At 43.4% G+C, this 22,422-nt stretch overlaps 1 protein-coding gene across 2 annotated transcripts in view; it reads right to left on the minus strand.

Moving 5' to 3' along the window:
* Positions 1-460: 460 nt before the first annotated feature.
* spns2 (SPNS lysolipid transporter 2, sphingosine-1-phosphate) overlaps positions 461-22,422 on the minus strand; it is a 59,314-nt gene continuing 37,352 nt past the window's right edge. The window contains exons 5-13 of one of the 2 annotated variants that reach the window (XM_070983094.1): positions 20,359-20,425; positions 17,453-17,595; positions 16,533-16,685; positions 16,053-16,242; positions 13,612-13,677; positions 13,028-13,126; positions 9,497-9,660; positions 6,572-6,618; positions 461-2,128 (exon numbers count right to left, since the gene is read on the minus strand). In XM_070983094.1, coding sequence (XP_070839195.1) covers positions 6,576-6,618; positions 9,497-9,660; positions 13,028-13,126; positions 13,612-13,677; positions 16,053-16,242; positions 16,533-16,685; positions 17,453-17,595; positions 20,359-20,425 — 925 coding nt within the window. In that variant the 3' untranslated portion in view covers positions 461-2,128; positions 6,572-6,575. The remainder of the gene's footprint in view (positions 2,129-6,571; positions 6,619-9,496; positions 9,661-13,027; positions 13,127-13,611; positions 13,678-16,052; positions 16,243-16,532; positions 16,686-17,452; positions 17,596-20,358; positions 20,426-22,422) is intronic. The other variant, XM_070983093.1, reaches the window with a different exon arrangement.

A 22,422-nucleotide genomic window follows, 5' to 3' on the forward strand; every position in this document is an offset into this window, starting at 1 on the left:
TTTTCCCTTTATGCACAAGTTTTAAAACCTTTGACTCCAATAGTGGCTTCAAGGTTCCAGTAAAATTGTATTCACATTAGCTTCAAAATGTTTTTTTTTCCTAAATCTTTGTATATATAAGCAATTCGTGATAGCAGACTTTTTTCTTTGAGGAATGATGTATTAAATTTGCATCATTACAAACGTTGTAGTCAATGCATAGATGATGAATTAAATCCGTCTTTTGTCTATTGTGCACTTCTGTTTCTTAAAGTAAATCTATGCTGATCTATGTTTTAGGTACAGAAGGGGACTCTGTTTGTCAGCTCCTGCAGTGACATCTGAGGACATGCTGGTCTGCTTTCAAAAGGGGGGATTCCTCGCTTATCAGTTATCAACGATAAGAACTTGTAATCAGTGTAACCTGGGGGGCAAAGAATTTCCTGTTCCTGTCTGGGATTTTGATTTCCCTCAGTAATAAACTGATGACTACGACTCTGGCTCCTCTCAAAGGTCCTTTCTTCTAAACGTGGAATGGGATATCTACAACTGCAAAGGGGAAAGGTCTCTTTTCACAATGCCTGTTATTGTGACCAGCTTGGACTGGACTGGAATCCATCATTAAAGGTGACTCCGTCTCTGTGTGGGTGTTGTGTCCAGAAATTCAAAACCAACCATCAGAGAGCTTCCCCTTTAAAGAGAAACCTGGCTCACTGATAAGGCAGTGTGGATATAAAGGTTGGTTTCCTCAAAAAAGGTTCGTATTGCTTCTCATGTACACAAAAACACAAATGCTACTCCTTAAAATTGAAGAGAGTAGCATTTCATTTACTTTTGGGAAAAGCATGTACATTATAAATTAGAAAACATTTCGTCCAGTGTCTGCTTTATATCGCCCGGATTGCATCATCGTCCTTCTGAAACAATCATAGGCAGGAACCTCCAGTTTCAAATCCAACATCACACAGAAAAAAAACAAAGAAAGAACAAATCACAAGAAGCCTTGTGAAATAATGTGCAGAGATCTCTCGCCTCTGTCATGTTCTCTGGCACTGTCTACGCTCGTAAGTGCTAAAAGCTAAAAATAAAAACACATGTGGAGGTCAAGAGAAACAGCTGTTGATGGGAAAGCTCTGATTCTTAAGGCTGATTCACCGACCTTTAGACAGTAACACTTTTTGGCTCTTGGTTGACAGCTATGTTGACATGCACAGCAAAACCTGTTGTATTATGAGAATTCTGCATCCATCATGTAAACACTGTAGTTAATACTGTGATTAACATGTGCAGAGCCATCTGATTTGAATCACATTACTGGAGGCTTGAGCAGATAAACAGTTTGAGAATGATATTCCTGCAGCACATTTTAATGAGCTGCATCACTTGCTCCACATAACTTCAATTTTACAGTCTGTTTACAGGCTCCAAGTGCTGAAAGCCAGGGCAGAATGAATTGTGGGGTATTTGAATGGGAGCTGTTTCTACTGTTTAGCAAATGTAAACAGCTTAATAAAACTTATTTCATGGCCAATAGCTGAATTGCAGTGTGCATGTAAACATAGTCAGTGATGACGTTATGAGGGTTGATGGTGGTCAGTGCAAAGTCTGAAGGAATGTAATGATGCTATGGCACTTGGTGCAGATTGACAGCCGATGCAGCAGACAGACAGACACGTAAGAGACAGACCCTTGGACAGACAGGCAGACAGACAGGGCAGGTTCATGGTCAGCATTCAGTAGTATGGCATCAGGAGTCAGAGGGGTCACGGGGGATTTGGACACCCCACCTCCTCCCTGGAAGGTTCAGTGGATCCTCGCAGACAGAGGTGAGGAGGACACCAGCTGTCAGCCGGCCGGCTTCAGTGCACTGCTGTGCACCTTCACACCAGCCTGTGATTTGGAGGCGTTTCTAGGAGGGGCAAGACGCTCCCTCGTTCCAGTTCTGAGCAGTCCCCGAGAGCGCGGAAAAAAACAGAAGAGCAGCAGGAGCCAAGAGCAAGAGGAGGATGATCGTGGCGGTGATGACGGCGAAAAGAACATGGGCGTGGTTTTAAAGAAGTGGATCTGCTGCCCTCGCTTTTTTACCTCCATTTTGTCATCCTTACTGAGTTTGGTTGCTCCTTCAGACGACTCCTCATTTGGTTGTCACCTGAAAGAGAGAGAGGAGGAGGTTAGAGTCTGGCCTCACCACAGGACATGCTCATGTAATTAATGTCGAGGTCGAAAGCTCCTGGGCCATCTGTTGGGACCTTCCTGATAACGCCTACACACCACAACCAGCCTGTGACCTAAATATTCTCCTGCACACAGCATACCAACACATAACAGTTTGTTTACTGCAGACACCCCCACCCCAAATCTCTACAACAGCAAGCTATAAGCCACAGTAACACTCAGCTGCTGCCTCTCCAGATTGAGCTTTTACATTAGATGTTGATATTAGTGTGTTTCTGCCTCAGTGTATCAATCATTTTAAGTAATCGTTTTAAGAAACCTTTTGCAAGAATGCAGACTGCAGAAAAGTGATACTACATGACTGATTTGGAGAATTTAACTGTTATCTGAACTAATCTATTGATGTAGTAGAGTATTACAGAGTAAGTATTCAGATTTTTGACTCAAGTGAAAGTACAAATGCAGCAAATATTCTATTGCAAGTGCAATGTTATTATGTTTATCCTTTTTTAGATCTCTTCCAGATGCTGAAATATGCATAAACAAAACTCATATGTGGGGAAAGTGTGGCACCGGAGGGGAACACCACACTCCAGTTGGAGATTAGACCATTAAATGTTCATGGTGCCATGCTTGTGATCTCTTAAGATTGGATGAGAGAGAGGGCAGTGCGTCCCGCTGTTTGTTGTGGTCTGTCATTACAGTACCCTGGATGCTCCAGTACACAAGCTACTGCTGCTGCTACAATAGGATTAGTGCAGGGAGCTCGTGGAGCCATGTTCCTAACTCTTGTCTCGGACTCTCAAACACACATATATGCATCCATACATAGACATAATATCCATTCACATCCAAACTCACTGATGTGCGCCAGAAAACAACCACAAATCATACAGGAGTAAAAGCCTGAACAGGAGGATTACAGGATACTAAAAAACAATGTGTTTTGTGTCTGTAGCTGCACATCCAATCCTCTCTGGGGTGAACCATTTTACTCATTTATTAGTGTCAGATGTTGCTGTAAACTCTGTGAATTGTTTATGAGCCAAACTTGAAATGAAAACACTCTAATACCAGCGTGACATAGAGATAATTAGAGTTGTGAATGCTTTGATATGTGCAAGATTGGCCTGCCTCCTCACAGCTTCACTATTACTGTGCTGGAGACTGTTGGCTTCCCAAGCAAAGGGGAGGTCTGATTGGTCTGGCAAGCGAATAAACTCTGATCAAACTGACTTGTAGTAGTTTTTGGCTCTGAGGATGCAAATCATGACAGAACTTGGACATTGCTATAGATCTGACTGATGGATGGCGGAAAGGGAGAGCAATGAATGGCGCGGTACATGAGACCAAACGTATACAGTATAACTGTAAGAGAGCACTTCCTTTTCATGTATTCATTGGTTTATGAAAGCTGAGGGCCTTTCTGGATGCATTGTAATCTATACAGTTCATATCAGAGCCTAAGTGTACACTGTGTGTGTGTGTGTGTGTGTGTGTGTGTGTGTGTGTGTGTGTGTGTGTGTGTGTGTGTGAGGTCTGTGGTCACTGCACCATGAACCCAGTCAGCACTGCTGAGTGAGGATTTAGAGCAGTTGTGAAGAAGGAAAGTATGTGCCTGCAGCTGTATAAATACTTTTAGCAGTTAAAGTTCGTACAGCTGTGACTACATCAGAGTTTTGCAGTCACTGAATAAATGAGTGTGAAGCTCCACTGTCGGAGCTGATCTTTTGACAGCCCCCAGCTTGGGGATGTCCTCTAGTTATCATGCGGTGTGGGGTGAATCTGGCCAGCAGAGGCCGGCTCCTCCTGCAGAGGAAGTTAATTGGATCTCAGTGTATCTGATCTCTGTCTGGGATTGCATCACTGGGGATTAATAGCTTGAGATGTGTAACAGCTTAGGCGATTACTGCTTCTCTTCATCCTCATTTATTCAGCAGTCGTGTGTCTTTTCTCTCCTCCTCTAAATTCCTCGCCTTCACTTCCACTCCTTGTCAGAGCCAAACTCTTTTTCTGTAATCTAAAAATCCTCCTTAATCTACCGCTGCACTTCACAATGGGACCATATATCTTCTTTTACCTCCCTACGTTTCAGCATGTTGGACCTCTGGGAAGGCTGGTCAGAGTCAGTGTGAATGGTGACTTGTCATCAGAGAGCAGTTGAACTGTGAACTGTATTGATCTGTGAGTCAGAGCTAAGGGAGGAAATACACCCTCACTGATTGGATTATCCTCCAAAACATATGTTGAAAATCAATCAAGGAATCACGGAGCGCCTCTGTCGTTCACTTTAGGATGGAAATGATGAGTTCAACATTCACATTCAACTCTGACCTTGTGTAGCAGTAATCACTGTTCTCTGTAATTAGCCCCTTCTGACAGCAGAGGGAAATGCTTTAGCTGCTGTGTGTGACAGAGATCTGATGAAACCCTCAGTTTGAGAGCATAAACTGCCACTGAAACATGATATGTGTGGCAGCCATGTGGGAGCCATTCCTGTCACCTGTCATTAGCTGTGCATGCTTATGTCACCCTGTCAATGGTAATGACACTGCAGTACGTCCAGTAAAAGAGCAACCTGGTAGTTTAGCATATTGGAGCCCATTAAATACAAAATGTGTGCACATGATATTTCTGCAGACTTTTTTCCAAAGCATTCCACAGCTTCTTAGATTGATTTCCTGCCTTCTAGACAGCCATTACCTCCCATACATCAGTGCACAATGCAAATCAGCTTGCACAGCTTTCGAAGTTGCTTGTGATGGGTAATCCATCATACTATTACTCTTTTTTCAGACTCCGTCACGTGTGGATGCAGCAAGTTTGTTGGCTCTCTTTGACACTGCAGATGTGAAATCTGGCTGATTGCAGATTATCTAATAATAACCCAAGAAAAAACAAAATTCACACGATCCTCTTCACGACATCCATGTTTGCATATTATTCATCTTCTGAGGCAGAATTCACAGGAACATATCTCCTGAATTATTATCTACATTCTGAATTCTTACTTACAGTATAAGTTTTAATCTGTGTTGTTCTACATTTAATCATCCAATTCCACATTGTAATACAATACAGCATTACAAAACAAGACAATAAAGCTGGACCTTGAACCTTGAATGCAATGCGATGCATCAGCCAACGCTCAAATGTCAGAGTCAAAGTGCCCTTGAAGGCACAGAGGAGGACCATTTTCATAATGGTCATAACTGACTTATGATAGATAGATGGATACACCTCCAGGATGCCCCTGAAAGCCATTTTTTTATTCTAAAATAAAATGAATGGAGACTAGTGGTTGTCTGGAAGGTAAAAATAAACTGTTTTTCCACCAAATCGACTGTTGCCTTCAAATATTGCAGAGAGCTGCAACTGGCAGACGACACTTACCTGAACTGAACTCTAACCATTCTGTGAGAAATCCTACACACCTCCATTCCCTGGGTTTCACAGGTTGGTGTAATTTTAGCATGAAAATTAATGAGAGCACTCGTCAGTGAGCATTTGATCTAACCTTTGTTAACATTTTTTACTCCTCAAAAACGAAGAAATAAAGTGATTGGCATTTTTATAAGACTGCAAAATGTTTTGTTCGTCATCTAGTCACATCTGTTTTTCTGACCTTCTCATCTCACACTTAAGGCGGTCACAGGGCATTATTGGAAGGTAGTGATCGTAAACCCCCCAGTACACACATTCATGACCTATTTCATTTGGCACTTTGTGTATGGCAACAACTAAACCCAGACAAGGTTACAAAGAGATGACTAGGAAGGGGTAAAACCTTGACCTTTTGGCTAAACATGATAACCTTTACAAATAACTGGCAACACATTCCTTGTCCTTCTAATCAGTGAGCCAGAGTTTAATCTTGTTATTCTTTACTGGCAACTACAGTAGCTCCCCATTGTCCTACGGTGCAGAGTTTTGGCGTGCTGCCAATTATTGTGTCTTTTCTTTGCTCAGTTAATAATTAGAGGGGTTTTGCACCGAGTGTGAGTCTGATAAAGGCAGGAAGGCAGCTTTGGTCTTGATAAGATACCGTATAGTTGGTCAAATAACCACCACTCCAAAAATGTCTGGACACTCCCTGAGTACAATGGGACAGGAAACAGATCATAGATCAATCATTTGTGTATCATCTTTGTGTATCACCTCCAGGCTTTACTCTGTCAGAAAGTTCTGCCTCAGGTCAAAGTGTCTTTTAAGTCCTGAAAAAACTTGCTTTCAGATCTCTGCACCTCCTAATGAAAGGAGCTCTGCATAATGCTTGCCAGGGAATGAGAAGAGAGCCCTATAAATGTTAATGTTCCAAGACCGTCTCTCTGTTATCGACCACTTAAACTGCTTGTAGAACTGCTGATGTGAAAAACACTAAAGTGTTAAAGCGCCTTTTGGAGTAAAAGCAATTTACCTGGTCATACCTTGACTGAGGAGGGTGGTCGCGTCAGCTGGCTCAACCTGAGGAGAGAGGAACAGTTTCAGAAACTAAGGATGCACAAAAGCTCTCAGACAGATCCTCTCGAACCATATTCAACATTTATTATTGTCTTTTTCCAAATGATCTCCACCAATGTTTCCCAGTTTCACTCATCACATGCTAACTGTCTGGCTTGCTCTTTTAATCATGACTATCTGCTTCTCTGATCGTCTGGGTTGCAGTGCTCAACCTGCCTTGATGCACACTGAATCTGTTCCGTCAAGGCGCACGGACATTGGCAGACAAGTCAGCTCTGCTCTCACACCTCACATAGTGTAATGTGGACTGAGTGAATGTGTGGAGGGGGGGCACGCACAGAACCTGAGCTATAAATGGCAACCCTGCCGCCAAAAAAAGCTAACAACCTAGAAATAATAAAGCACTCTCTAAGGCTGGAAATAGAAAGGCGCGCTCCAGTGAGTAACTTGTTCAGCTCTGCGCCTTTTATAAATAGCGCTGTGTATCTGAGGACACACTCAAAGGAGGAAAAAAACAGCAGCAAAGAACTCCGTAAAGTCAGGGGGAATTTATAAATTGGGGGCTTTATAGCGTGAATGGAATAAATATCTCAGTCATGAAACAACCCTAGCTGTACAAAGTCGTGGATGCTGTCATCTTTCTTGGTCCCTGGGGTGCTGTTTGCAGCTTGTTACATAAGAGCTGCTGTTTAAGTTTGAGGCTTTTCCTCATTGGGATGTTTAACACAAATCTGTATGCTTCTGTGGAGGCCTGAAGTGAACTATGTGAGGTGTGCAATGGTATGTTTACTATATACATATAACTTGATGTAATCTGGCAAGCTGGTGTATGATTAACCACTGTGGCTGAGGCATACAAGCAAAGGTGGACGTGAACACGGACGAGGGTTCAAGTAAAAGTAGGAGAACGATGGATTTGATAAATGAAACAAGGACCAGAGTGTATTCTCAGTGTAATGACATCAAATATCATTCATGGTAATGTAGTTCAGGAAAAAGTTTGGTACCTCTTTCTAATAACATTTATAACTGCAGAGTTGGTGTTTATTACCATCGCTTAATGACTTAATGACATTTAGAACTGCAGACTTGTTTACCATATTGTGAATATCTGATGCTTATCACAATGTATTGATGACTTATTAACATTTACAACTGCAGACTTATTTGTTTATTTTTTGAGACAAACTCTTGAGCCTCTATTAATGGTTTAAGGGCTCAACCTCATTTAAGCCTCTATAGCCGACATATTTTTCCACAATCAGGCAAAAGCTGTTCTGATTAATGGTTTACAACTGATGTATGCAGCATTACATGCAGCAGTCAGACTCTCATTTGGCAGACGCTTTTATCCAAAGCGACGTACATATGAATTCACACACCGTTGGCACAGCATCGGGGGCAGTTTATGCGTTAACTCCTGATTGTCCTAATCCTGATAAATGATTAATTAAAGCTTAATGAAGACGCTAGTTAAAATGCATAAACCCTTTCTGAAGGGTGATTTCAGAAAGTGGTGAAAAAGTTTAGGTACTGTATAAGCTTTGGAATGCAGTAGTATATAATAGCAGTACATCTATGGGAAGGATCATGTTTCCTCACACTTCAAATACCTCCAAGTGTCTGTGTTTCATATCTGAGGCTTTTTTAACTCCATCTGTTGCTCTCTTAGCTTTGCGTCACAGTGCGTAGTGTTAAAGTCAAGGGGTTGTGGTTAGATACAGTTTGAATGAACATGTGCAATCAGCGCATACTGTGCAATAACGCGGTCAGATAGCTTGAACCACATATTGGACCACACAATTTATTTCTGGCACGACCGCAAGAGTGTGACTCGTCTTTTAGTCATTGTTCTGCATTTCTTCCCTTTTTTTCCTGGATCAGGCCCAATGCAAGCCACAGCACGGTTTAGTGGTGCCTTTGCAAAGACCCCTTTAAAACTGCATATTAACATTACACAGAGGAACTATTTACAGCTTGGATGGCAGTCTGACCCCAGGATTATAAATGCAGTAAATCCACTGAAACGTGAAGTTGACGGTTTCCACATTTCTTTTGCAAATTTTAAGTTGTCCTCTACATGATTCCATAAAGGTTTATTCTGGTTATGGTCTACTAAAATCTCGCACATCTCTCTTAATGAAAGGTTTTGGCGTGGGAAAGACCAACAGCTAACTCAACAGGGTGAAGACAAGGCAACTGCAGACAGATGTCAGACATCAGACTGCCATCCTGTCTAAAAATGTCCCTCATCTTCAACAGGAAGGAAGTCATTTCTGAGAGCGCTGGCACCAGGGGAGTAAGTCAATGTGATAAAAAGTAGGAAAAAATAGTAAGAAAGAAACAAGAAGTCATGTCTCACCATCTTAAAGAGGATGAGGGTGTTTGTTTTAGCCTTTTAAGGCCATGACCAGCCAACGTGTGCTTTGGGTTCACGTCTTTGGTGTTTGAAAGAGGAAAATATGAATGCACGAATAAGAGGGCGGTAGCTGGTAAAAGTCTAAGTAAGCACACTTTAACAAATTGATGGCTAGAACAGCTTGTGTCAGCTCTGGAGCACTTTTAGCTGACTGGGACTTTCTATTGGCTCGAGGGCCTTTCTGTGTCTTGCAGGGTTGGCACCATTGTTGGCATCTCTGAGCAGCTTGTCCCTGACACACATCAAACCCCAGCATCAGGGTTAAAGAGCACAGCATTGTCCAGACCTGTCTCAAACCTTATTGTTTCTGTATGGTACTCTCGCACTGAGGTGGTGTGTTTGGAGTTTGGATTTGGAGTCAGTGGAGGACGTCTCAAGCAAGTATTAAATATTTAAAGAATAAATGACTAAATAATAAATGAAATAATGATGAGTTATTCAAACAATGTCTGAGTCACTTACTGTTTCTCGGCCTTCTCCCTGTCATCCAGGAAAAACAGTGCAGTGGCCAGGAAAAACATGCCCCCAAGGACGATGATGAAGGGACAGAGCATGAGGGCATAGCCCAGACTGAGGAACCGCCACAGCGCTGACGTAGTGTAGCTCTGCTGAAGGGCGTCGGAGATCTGCACCCAGGTGCACCAGCACAAATAGACAATGACAAACACACACCCACCGTCACCAAAACCACCACACGTACACACACAAACAAAAGAGAAGGGAGATTTTATTCAAACTAATCATCCAGCAATAGTTCTTAAAATATCTTTTCATGCTGTGACACACTACGTGACACTGTGCTGTGCACACACTCCCACTGCCGGCTTTACCACAGTGAGTTCTGCATGTTTCATCATAGCAACAGATAAAACTGATGCCTGTAAAACTGTGAGAGTGCTCTGTTTTTGTTTTAAGCGAGGCAGGATTTCACAGCTAATAGCTCATATTGCTGTCAAAGGCTTGAGTAATACTGGCATTCAGTCTGTCATGCGTGGCGCTGAAGAAAACAACAGCTGGAGAACAGTGGGTGTGAAGTGACCATTCCTGCCTGCCAGTGTCACTCATAAGGCAGCTCTCAAATGCACATAGATCACCGCACTGACAATCGTGATGGAGAGGAGGCTGCTGGTGCTAGCTTTTAGCAGATTGCGTGGATGTATGCACAGCAGGAACAAGAGGGGGCTTCTCGTCTGTGTGTGAGTGAGTGCCTGAGCAGCCATAGGTCACCCTGGCAGAGGAACATTGATTATATGTTAGCGTCAGCAGAATGAGATTCTCAACGGGTAAAGCTGGAGAACTGCTGACAGGCAGATGTTGGAGGGAGTGACCGTGTGTGTGCAGTATGTGTTCATATGTGCAAGGGGCGAGAGTGCATACCTGCATCATAAGGAGTGATCACAGGAAGAGATAGGATGTGGAAGAAAATAAATGAACTACACCTGCGAGACTGAATCTGGTGTAGGTCCAGCAGCTGTGTGAGGCCAGTGCAGGGCTAGGTACAGTAAATTGCCTGCAACTTGCACAGTACAGCTTAGCTAAAAATACGAAGCGCTTACTGCATGTCTAATTATCGAGCTAGAAAGCATTTCTTGGGAGATTGCTGAGAGATTGTTGCTGGCGTTCCCTTGCCACCCACTCTGCCTTCAGCCATGTCCTACACAAACAGTATAGGAGAAGTCCATTATGTGTTTCTCAGGGGATTCTAATGTGACAACTGCCTTGGTCTACGTGCTGATGGGGGAGATCTTGGCTCAAGAGGACTTCAGATGTACTAAAAGCACTTTTTTTTACATAACAGGAAGTGGCAGTTGTGTGGCATTTTGGCACCAGGCATTCCCACAAAAGACAACTATGCACACTGGGAACACCACATTGGTTTGTAGAACTGAGTACACCATCTACAGGTCTGTTTGGTGCACATGTCAAAACCCAATTGTGAACCAAAAGGACTGACTTGCTTGCTCACTTTCTCCTGTGGTTGCTTAGCAATAACCTCCAATCTGTATTTCTTCAGATTCTCTACTTTGCTCATACACAGGATTTGTGCCAGTCTGCATGGGTGACTGTATCTCTGCCCGTGCTCAGCGTGCGTCACGACAAGTTCATCACACTCGCGTGCTAAACCTCAGCCCTGGAACTGAGGCAGCGAGTGGTGACGCACTTGGAGCATTCCCGGTCGGGGGTTTTGTGGAGGAGTGAGAAACCCCCGGACATTCAGAATGTCACTCAGAGGAGAGTCATGACCCCAGAGGCTGGATGGAGAACCTGGATGACTGGCAAACTGTGGGGCCATGTCTGGGTAACTCTGGCTGGTGTGTGTGTGTGTGTGTGTGTGTGTGTGTGTGTGTGTGTGTGTGTGTGTGTGTGTGGAGGAGCTGCTTTATTCTCACATGTGGAGCTTGTTGGAATATTACTACAGCAGTTGTATTAGATAGTCTCCATTTTCCACACACCATGCTGTCAGGTTGGAACTAAAGGTTGAACTTTAGAGCTCTGCAAGCCGAGGTGACATCTTTACATTGCTTATTTTGTCTGACACGGTCCAACACCCACAGATATTTAACTGATAATGATATGAAGCAGCTCTATTAAGCAGCAAATCCTCAAATATAGGAAGCTGAAACCAGTGAATGTTTCTCATTTTTGTTTGATAAATGACTTAAATGCTTAATCATTTAATCATTAATTATTGACATCACTGTCAATAATTGATTTTTTGATCCTTTAATCGACTAATCTTTTCAGGGCTGGTTGCAAAGTCTACATCACTAAAATTAAAGTGATCAACAGTAACTCACACAGTAGTTCAAAGCACTGTATCTCTAAATGTGTCAAAAGGAAGTTTGTACAATATGATATGACACTGGGTTTTACTTGATCTGCAGAAACAATACAGCTCCAGTCTTTGAGCCGGATTCTATTTCCCGGAATTCAGATTTTTTTAATGCCACTTTTGTTTGGCCTTTTGAAGGGCTTGTCGTACTTGGAGATAACTCACTGCCCCTTTTATCTGGTCTGGACAAGAGTTAAACATTTTTATTTAAGGAGGAGAAAAGGACACTTTCAAAGCAGCTCGGCAGACAGCTGCATCTGTTGCCAGCCTGTCAGGCCTCGACAGAGGATCTCGAGGATCAGTTTGATTCACTAATCAAAGACTTCCACTCTCCCTTTGTTAACATGACCTAGGCTGTGAGCCAGAGGCACGACAATGAAACGCAATGTAAACACTTTGGCGGCCTATTCTGTACCCAGCACCAAAGTACATCATATATACTGAGAGAAGAAGTTAAACGTGTAGATTGCGATGTTCATTGTAGCTGTGGCATTCCAGCAGTAGTTTTTGTGTGTTCTACTTGCAAAAGAGCCCATTTTTCCTTCCTGTATGCTCAAGTGAGCAACATAGAACGTCTACCTACGGAGTTACTATTTAACTTCAGAAATGTTCATTCTCTATTTGGAATGAAAAGAATGCTGCTTGACAGTCTGAGGTGGATCCTGTTTCACACTCCATTGAATAACGAGTAGCACTTATATTCTGGCCTCTTGGATGCTATTCGTCGGGTGCATGCATGTAGTTTGGGTGGTGGGGGCCGTTGGGGGTTGCGTGAATGTGACCTTGAGAGTCCTAGCGTCCCAGCAAGAACCACTCTCTTATCTCCTGACCAATCAAATACAGTAACACTGGCCCCTCCTGGGAACCATGAGATTTACTAGAAAACGCCACTGACAGTCTGAAGACTGTTGAAATCCCGACTCTGTTCACCAGCCCTCCTGAGACGTGTGCTAAAAGTGCCTCTTGTACCTCACTTTGCACTGGCCCACTTAAAGCAAGGGCTGAGCTGGTATCTGAATACATCGCGTGTATGAATGTAGCACTCACAGACATGCTGAAGCTGTGCGTTCCAGCTGTGGATTACAGTCTGGGGTAAATCTTAAATATATTGCCCCTCACGCCGTGATCACCACACAGAACTGCTTCTGGGGGAGTCTTACCAGGCCTATCAAGTACGGACTTCCTGCATCACCCAGGAGATGAGAGGTGAAGCTCTGAAAGGCGACTGCTGTTGCTCTCCGTGTGGGGATAACGACAAACTGCACAGAGATAGAGAGAAACAGTGGGTGAAAAATACATGAGAACATGGAAGATCATGAAGAGACAGAGGCAGAAAGATTCACTCAGCCATATTACAACAACCATTGCAGTCTTCACCACCTCACTGGGTCAGAACACCCCAAAAAGGCCTGTCTCTGACTCTCCATACCCACACAGCCATCATCGTTATTAGAAATTAAGGAGCTGGTTAGTACACCGTCTTTACTGTATCATTTCATCTTTAGATAATGAAATATACATCAGAGAAAAGGGGTCCCCTGCATTTGTTCAATGAACAGCATATGAATCATTGTTCGTGAAGACAGTAATTATCAGTCCCACCCAAACTGTAGCCAACAAGGCCAGAGTCCACTCACATTTCACAACTCAAGACTGTGCCTAATTGGATGACTGTTATTTTGTATAACTTGTTGCAGGAATTTCCCGGTGAACCAGAGGATAAATATAGGCTCTTTGTACTTACCATTAAAATGTCTGCTGTAATGGCCCAATTCAGGAAAAGCAGCGTCTCTCCTATAAAGATGCAAACCTAAATCAAGAAGAAAAAAGAGAGTCCATTTACTGGTGCTAATTAAGATCAGCTAATTTCCACTGCACAAAAGACTGGTAACCAGACACGAAGCCAAAGGAGGAGGGTGCAGATATTTCTACCATGTGTGGGAATCCACTGCTGAATAAAAGTGCTTTGGTTGCTGCGGTTTAAAAACATGTTATTATGCTGTGGCTCAATTATACGTGGAGGTGCAGGCCTTCATTTTGGTCCCATTGAGCCGAGCATTTAGTCTACGAGCTGAAAAACAGCACGGGATGATAAGGGTTGTTTATTCTTGTCAAAGCCGTATATTCAGTGTGGAAACATTTGAACACTTCCTAAGTTTAGATCCAGCTGCGAGATTTGAATTTATGTCCTGCTGCTGAATGGGTGGAACAGAAAATGTAAACTTTTAATCACATAGTGGGCTTGACGTACAGCGTGCTGAAAGTACATGAAGGCTTCTGTATGAACACAGGCTGGTAGCAGCTCGTGCTGCTATTTGACCACTTTCTTAAAAACAGACCCAGAGGGATTTGGTTGCAGTGGAATCTCTTGTATCTGTATTGGCTGGTTTCGTCTGGCACGTTTTAACACAGCCGGTTGATGTGTGTTTCCTGCTGGGGAATAACCCTTCTGCCAGGGTGCCAGTACAGAGAACTACAGAAGGAGTCTGACAACAGAGATGTAGACAAGTCTGCTCTGAGAGCTGCGAACCAGACACCGTGACCGACATGTTGCCTCTTAGAGGACAGAAGCTGAGCCTTTCCTCAGATTAGCTATGTGTTGACGAGACAACAGCTGCGAGGGGTCAGCCGAGCCACGTTACAGCCACTTCACGCCTTATAATGTGACACATCTGTCAGTTCTTGGCCATGAAACCTGAGCTGATCACTTACAACTGCTGCTGCACTGTACAATGATTTAATATCGTACAGTAGAGCAGTCTGAGGAGAAGTGAAGTCACACACTTGAAGCTGAAATGGTTAAACAAGTATTAATGTTTTATGTTTTCATGCATTCAAAAAGATTCTTCCAAGATTAGATTCCATGGGCTTGACGTACAGCGTGCTGAAAGTACATGAAGGCTTCTGTATGAACACAGGCTGGTAGCAGCTCGTGCTGCTATTTGAGAGACATTTGAGAGCATTTGAGAGCGTCTTTACCTTTTGTGACCAGTACAAAGATAGGAATCTGGTGTCACTTGAGTGCATCAGCACTAAAATTGAGTTGGACAGATTTGTAATTAATATGGATACTGCTGCACCTCAGGTCTAATTGGCTGAGTCACGCCTCTGTCAAACACCTAATAAATGTGTGCCTTTGACCTAATGGGACTTAATATAAAGTTCAACTCATTCAATCAAAATCACCACTTACATGAGTAATTATTTATCATTTTTACAAACTGCTTTGCTTCAGCTGTTGGAAAACTACAGTGAATGAAGCATGGATCACTTAATTCATAAGGTTGTTATTTGATATTTTCACTCTTTTTTTAATTTAAACAGTGTGTCATCTCTGCTTTATAAAAGTGGCCACTGTCCAAACATGCAAACACGATAACTTAAACACACCTCACATGTACTGTGAAAAGTCCTGCACTGATGCAGCAGTTGATAAAGTCAGAGGCCAGACATGCCAAGGTCAGTCAAGGTCACATATTTAGGATACGGAAACCTGTTTGTTATGTTCTCTTACACGCATAGGAAATATTTTCCATCTTTCCCAGCTTTCCTGCATTATTACCGTCCAACTTGCTGAAAGTCAGTTCCTATTCCTTTGTCTCTGATAAGAGTGAGAAATGTGTGCTTGGTGAGTCCAGCAGCCCAGAGTGCATTGTTTCAGGGCAGTGGTTGTTAAGTTGCACCCTTTCCTGCTTCACAAGGCAATTAGACGCACAAGCTCTCTGACTATTTGCTTGAGACTCTAACTTTTGTCCAAATGAGGTATGAGCCTCAGCTACGTGCATCAGCTCCTGAGGCCATCTCAATCTAACCTGCAATTAAGGCCATTCACTGTGAGGAGCAACTCCCACTCACTGCCTCTGGCAAGGAACTGGCCTCAGGCAAGGTATCATCTTACTGCTTTATTCCTGATTCAAACATTAACCCCACCTGATGAGCTTTTACTTAGCCTTCTCTTGTTAGATTAGTTACCAGACTTTCCCTTTTAATTCTCAGCCCCTCAGGCTAATCCATAATTAACATACTAATATCGCTCTTTGTCAGAAAAACATGTTTCTATAGGCACCTGTTGATTCTTGGAAGTAAGAAAGCAACAATGGACCTCATACTATCTCCACTGTTTGATTGAACTTCCTCTCCTGCAGACACAATATATACAAAGTAGTTACAGGAAATGACTCTCACATAAGCTCCTACGATGCTCTTCTTGGCCACCACGAAGATGAGGCAGATAAAGATGGCCGAGCCCAGCATGCTGACGGCGCACACAAGTGGGTCAGCTCGCTCCGTCTTCTGGCGGCACAGGCGCGTGGTGGCTGCCCCGATGACTACGCCTAACAGACCAGTCACACAGGTGATCGCCCCGAAGATCAAGCTAGACAGAGGAGGAAATACCGATTATTACAAATTGGTATCTTGGGCCTTTTTAGTCCATGTAACCGCACAGGTGAAGCTAAGCTATGCACATTTAGAAAATCACATGAGTTATTATAATGATGCAACACTGAAATATGTCCAAAATAAATAAAGCTACAGTACACAATGATGTAAATCCACCTAAATCCAGTTTGTTCAGCTTTTTACATGTGGTACACAAAAGATGCTGATATCTTTCGTTTTTACAAGGTTTCAGATTAGACCAGTGTTTAGTCATTAGCCTCTCACCTGTTTGTGCTACTGCAGATTTCTTTTGTACAGGCCTCCACAGTCTTCTGCACCACCTGGGCTCTGGCCAGATACAGAGGAATCCACATACCAAACGCACCTGTGGCAAAAGACACCGCCGCCGATGCCAGGGAGGAGAACACATAGCTCCGACTAGCCACAAAGAAACACACGCACAAACAAAATCAAACAGGTGATTATCTTGGCTTACGAAGGGACAAAATAAACAAGCTACTGTTTTCTGTCACGCAACCTCAAACATCTCACTTGCTCCTGCTATCTCTCTCAAACAGATAACAAAGGAAAACAACGTGAGTCAGACCACTCCGGTCAGACAACATTAGCATTATCTCAAAGGTGAGAAAATAATATTATTAAAGCAGCACTGGTGCTAAACTGAAATGATATGCAGTTAAGGCTGACAGCTTTATGTAGGGGACAAAAATAACACTATTTAACTCTTTTTGTGTTTCCATTGGTGGTGAATGTGGGAGACTGTGTGTAGCTAAATGTCGCAGAGGATGAAGGGGATGGATATGTGGTTGCTCTCCTAAAATAGTTCCCATAAACCAGCATAAACCGTTACAGTAACTATGTAGAGTTTATAGCATTTTCTAAAGAAATGTATCCCGCAGTTCATATAATAACAAGGGCCTCCAGTGTTACGGATGCAAAGCTCCTTTCACAGTTCAGCAGCATTGCAGAGTGGTGGTGTGTGAATGATACTGGTTGACTGTGTCTTGTGTTGACGTTTCCATGCCTCTAATGGCTACTATAAAAAGATCTAATATATAATACTTCTCGCCTTGCATTCCGCAAGTGTAAGCTAAATTGTTAGCAGGCTTGGCTCTTACTGATCCGCTTAGTGATTTTGGGCCCTATGCTCATCACTGAACAAGAAATCTGGTCGATCTCCTTACTTCTTGGCGAGTGCTTTCATGTCACAGAACCAGGAAGTGCGGCTCTTGATGCGTCCTCCCATCTGGTCAGCGCTGCCTCTCTTTGGCTCAGGCACAAAGACCAGGATCAGAGTTCCTGCGGCGATGCCTAAAACTGGGGACACCTACGGGACAAGAAGGACTTGTGAGACCTCAGGCCATGTGGACACATCACACTGACATGATATTCAGAGTGGGTGTGGTTTGGAGGGGGGCAAACACGAAATGTAGGACAAAGACCATAGTGTTTACAATCTGAATGGACGGCCACTGTGTTTGCTGATACGCCTGACATCCTATACAAGCCCTCTGGAGCTGAGAACATTCCCTGTGCTTACTCTATCGGCACTGTGTGTGTGTGTGTGTGTGTGTGTGTGTGTGTGTGTGTGTGTGGGCTTGCCTATGCGCATAAGCATACAAGACTCTAAAAGAGCTTTTTGGCTTTGAGAGCTGCTTTGTGAGCTCTGCACCGAGGTGAACACCTCAAAAGTGGCCATCTGCTATAACGTTCACTATCATCTTTTATGGGTTATGAGGTAGCATGTTTGTGCATGTGTGTGTCTGTGTGGGGGAAACAAAGACAAAAGGCAGGATGGGATGTGTGGGAGAGGATTTGTTCGAGTAATACAAATTGCTCACAAAAGCAAAACCAATTTCATCTGTCAGGGGAAATTCATCATATTATATTTTGCAGCCCATTTATATGCATAAGCACTGTGGTACTGTGACGCGTGTGTGTGCAGGCATGTATATGTGTGTGTGCGAGTGTGTCCTCGAGTTTTTCATTGAGGGAGTAATTCTGAGTGTGATGTGGCTCATAATGTGGCTGATAATGCAGCTCAGCACGGTGGTTATGGTCTCAAAGGTGTGAGGATTACACCAACCCTGATAATTTCCTTTCCTATATTGTGTCTTCTCCCAGTCTTCTTCTGCTCGAGTGGAGCAACTTAACTGGATTCACATTTGCATCAGAATCATATAATGTGCCTTTAGGGAGAGGCAACTTAATGGAGCACACACAGCTCATTTCAAGAAAATAAATATGAGGGTCTTTTTGCACTCAAGTCCCTGCAGAATTATTCTTATTCTACGAGACACCGGCAATCTGTGACCTTTGACCTTGACTCCCACAGGGTCCATTACACATTTCCTGTATGGCAATGCTGGCAATCAAACAAATTAACTACTGCCCTCTCTCGCACCTCATTTCTTTGCGTCCCCCTGTTCCTTCTTATCATCCACATTTTTGCTAAACAGGGAAGGTAGCTGGAACACATTGGGCAAAAACAAACGGAAGCGCTGCGCTGTTTTTTCCTTAAAGCAGGATACTGCTGCACTGAACCTGTTTCATGTCTTGGTATTTGTTTTCCTCTGCATGCCACACCGGTGATTAATTGGCTCTGAGATTGTTTTATTGGAATGTCATTGTGGCTACCGTGGAACAAACTGCCCTGCTCTTTGTGTTTTTTTTTAATGCTTCACCAAGCCGCGAAAAAATGGACATCCTGTTTCCTCAAACCCTGCGAGCTGTCATGTCCAGGAATCTCTTCCACCACCACATGTGAGAGAATGTTTAATGTCTTCCTTTAAATGTCAGGCGGCTTGTAAGAGGAGGCGGGTCATCGTTCGTTTCAAGGATTTTAAAAGCAGACCCTGAAGTCAGCGGCTCCTGTGGTGTCCTGTTAGACCTTTCATTGGTCCTCTCCATTACTGCTGGTATGCCTTATAGAGCTGTTCACTTCTGAATGTTTTGTCTCAAGTACTCCCTTTAAAAAAAGTGCTGTGACAACAGTGATTTATGCTCCTGATTTAATACCTGCGTCTGCTCATAAGTACACAGTAAGTGTGCTACTGCAAAAGAAACAGTCCAGTAAGAATTTTTAAGGCAGAATGTCTCAGCCAGTTTCTACAGATGAATTTGAAATTAGCCTTTAATTGAAAGGGATCCTGCTTAATGCTCTTGGAGCACATTTAGGGCATCTTGGGAGCCAACACATAGTAAGAAATGTGTGCCAGGCCAAACTGAAACCCTGTTCTCCTCTCTACCACTGCCCTGCAAAGAGGCTTACTGCCGACTCTGCTACACATTTTCGTTTATTTCAGGTGATTTTTGCTTTGGATGAACACCATTTTCATGTCAAATGCTTATCAGGGCTTGGATGTTGTCATTTTCCCCCCATGCACTTTCCATTGTTCTCCCTTGTTTAATAAACACAATCCACCACACAACTAGCACTCCTTAAAGGACCTGTATCATGCATTTAGTATTGCCTCCTGCTGTGCCAAAATGTATCTCCTGCAACCTCTCCACAAGGTCTGCAGCCAAAGATGAAACCTTGTGCTATGTTTCATTAAGCTTCTTCACTGAGAAAGGCACTATACACAAGCTGGGGATGCACTGACACCTTGTTGGTTCAGTGAGGCCGACACTGATCCTGCTTCACTGGAGACGACCTCCTTGGGTTAAGTGTAATGAAAGAGAAATTTGTTTACAGCAACTGAGAAATCTAACATCGGCCTTGATCTTTAATAGAAACCCACTTTCCCTGAACCACACACAAAATGTTAGATGCTGAGTGAGTTTGATGTTAAAACTTTTAGAAACATTTTTAGATATGGTTCTGCAGGAGGCTGAAGGCTGAGCTGCCACTGATGTGGACGTGTGTGAGAGTTGTCCAGCCTTTAGCTCTCCCTGATCTGTCACTTCTCTGCAATGTCAGGGCCTGGACCGCCTGTTCAGCCTTGTCTGTCCCCAGTGGTTCTGCCACCACTGACCCCTCTGACCCCAGATCCATCACAGACCTTCCCATCCTGCCCTGCAGGAGGGGCTCCTCATCTGTCTTTGTGTGCATGTTTGTGTTAGAGGATGTTGATGATGATGCCCTTACCCTCAGTGCCCAGTGCCAGTCTCCTGCAGCCACCTTGGCGCTGGAGCCTAGGATGTAACCCAACCCACTGCAGAGAGAAAAGCTGCATATTAGCATCACAAAACATCACATATATTACTCTGAACCTGCTCCACTGAGGTCTATCAGTGCAAGTTATATATTAAGTATATGAGTCAGTGTCCTGAGTTAGCTGAGTCTGTCATGTTCAACGCTTAAGCTTACGCCTACACTGCACACATGCTGTTTGTAGTGTGATTAAAGTGTTTGGATAGTTGACATGGAGAGCTCATGACAGCGTAACTGATCAAAGCACTGGTAGCAACATGGCAAGTTGGTCTATTTGTGGATGTGTGATTTGTACATATTGCCACAAAATACAGGTGCAAAGTGACCACCCATGAGCTAACACAGCACAGTACTAACATAGTTGAATGGCTGAGGGCTGTATGTTGTCACAGTGTAATCAAATTTCATCCTAACCCCTTTGTTTGGCTTTAAGGGTGTTTTTTGTGACATAAAGGGGAAAAACAGTGAAGTGCTTTGAGGTAAATGTTGCTGGATCATATCAGATCAGATGAAGTGGCCCCTATGCTGTGATAAGCCTCTGCTGCAAGATAGCATCAGCACTTAAAGAACAAAGAGGATTCAGACTGTAAAGGTGTGAGTGGCTGATACTTAAGTATGTGAGCATTATCTTGAACACAGAAATGCTCTAGTAAATAAAGAGCTGACTAACCTTTTTGATATTTGTTAGTGATCACCATGACCTGAACTAGATCTGCAACAATTAGCTATCCCTACATTCTTCACTAGAATTAGTCAGTAGGAGTCAGTCAGACTTCCTGAATAGAGTTCTTTGCTCCTGTTTGTCTGCGTGTGAGAGAGTGTGGCTAAGAGCTGTTTTCCTTTGGAATAGCAGACTAGAGCAAAAGATTGATGATCAAATGCAGTCATCGACTTGTACAGAAGGTTCTTATCAGCATTTGCTGCTGAAGGGCCAAAACATGTTTAACTGGTTTTACACACACACACACACACACACACACACACACACACACACACACACACACACACACACACACACACACACACACACACACGCACTTATGCACTTATGCACTCAGAGCAAAGGGGGAAACAGTCCATGGTTGTGCTTCCATGATTAGTTCTCCAAAAATAACAGTGCAGTATAAACAGGCTCAGACAGCATATGATATTTCCAGTGAGTGACTAACAGCTAATCTTATCAGAGTCCACCCAGAGAGTGTTTGGAAAGTTCAACACCAACAATAAAACTCGAGCATGAAAAATACGCTCACATCAAACGCCGGTGTTGCACAGAAACCTATCTGTGGGGCCAAGTTTAAAAATTATGGGGGGAAAAAGGAGGGCAGGGGAATCCATTTCCTGTGAATCCGGTCTAATTCCTGAGGTCATTTCCTGGAAACGGTCATAACAACCTCAGAAAAGACAAACAAGTGGGAGGCTGGATAGGATGTTTGACTGCTCTTTTCTGAGGCCCGCTCTTTTACCTTCTATTGTCTGTGTTGCTGGGCAGTTTACTGTGACCCAAACATTTTGGAAGCTCATAACACTCCAGTTCAGGCTTTCCTTCCCTCATTTGTCCAACTGTCTCCAATCTGCCATTAAAAACTCATATGATTAGGAAACTAAATGAGCTATATCACCATTCATCGCTGTGGTTTGCTCTGCAACAATAAACGTACATGGCATGCTGCACATGTATGTTTATAGTGTTGGAGAGACTGCAGCAAATTAGCATTTCCTTGTGTGTGATTCTGCATGCAGGAGCTGGAAAGCAGCGCAGCATGCGGCAGCTCAGGCACATGCTGTTAAGCACTGTACATAACGATAAACCTCAAGTGGTTCCTGTGGCGCATCCACCGGCACATTCATCTTTTATTACTTGTCTTTGTTTGTTTTCTCCCTGTGGCCCTTTTTCTGATTGAATGAACTGAAAAGGCTGCAGATTTGATCTAAATAATACCTCCTACCTCCACAACCCCTTGCCACATCTCCAAAAAGCCTCCCACCCTCCTTTAA

The sequence above is a fragment of the Chaetodon trifascialis genome, chromosome 16, assembly GCF_039877785.1.
Source record: "Chaetodon trifascialis isolate fChaTrf1 chromosome 16, fChaTrf1.hap1, whole genome shotgun sequence".
Lineage (NCBI taxonomy): Eukaryota > Metazoa > Chordata > Actinopteri > Chaetodontiformes > Chaetodontidae > Chaetodon > Chaetodon trifascialis.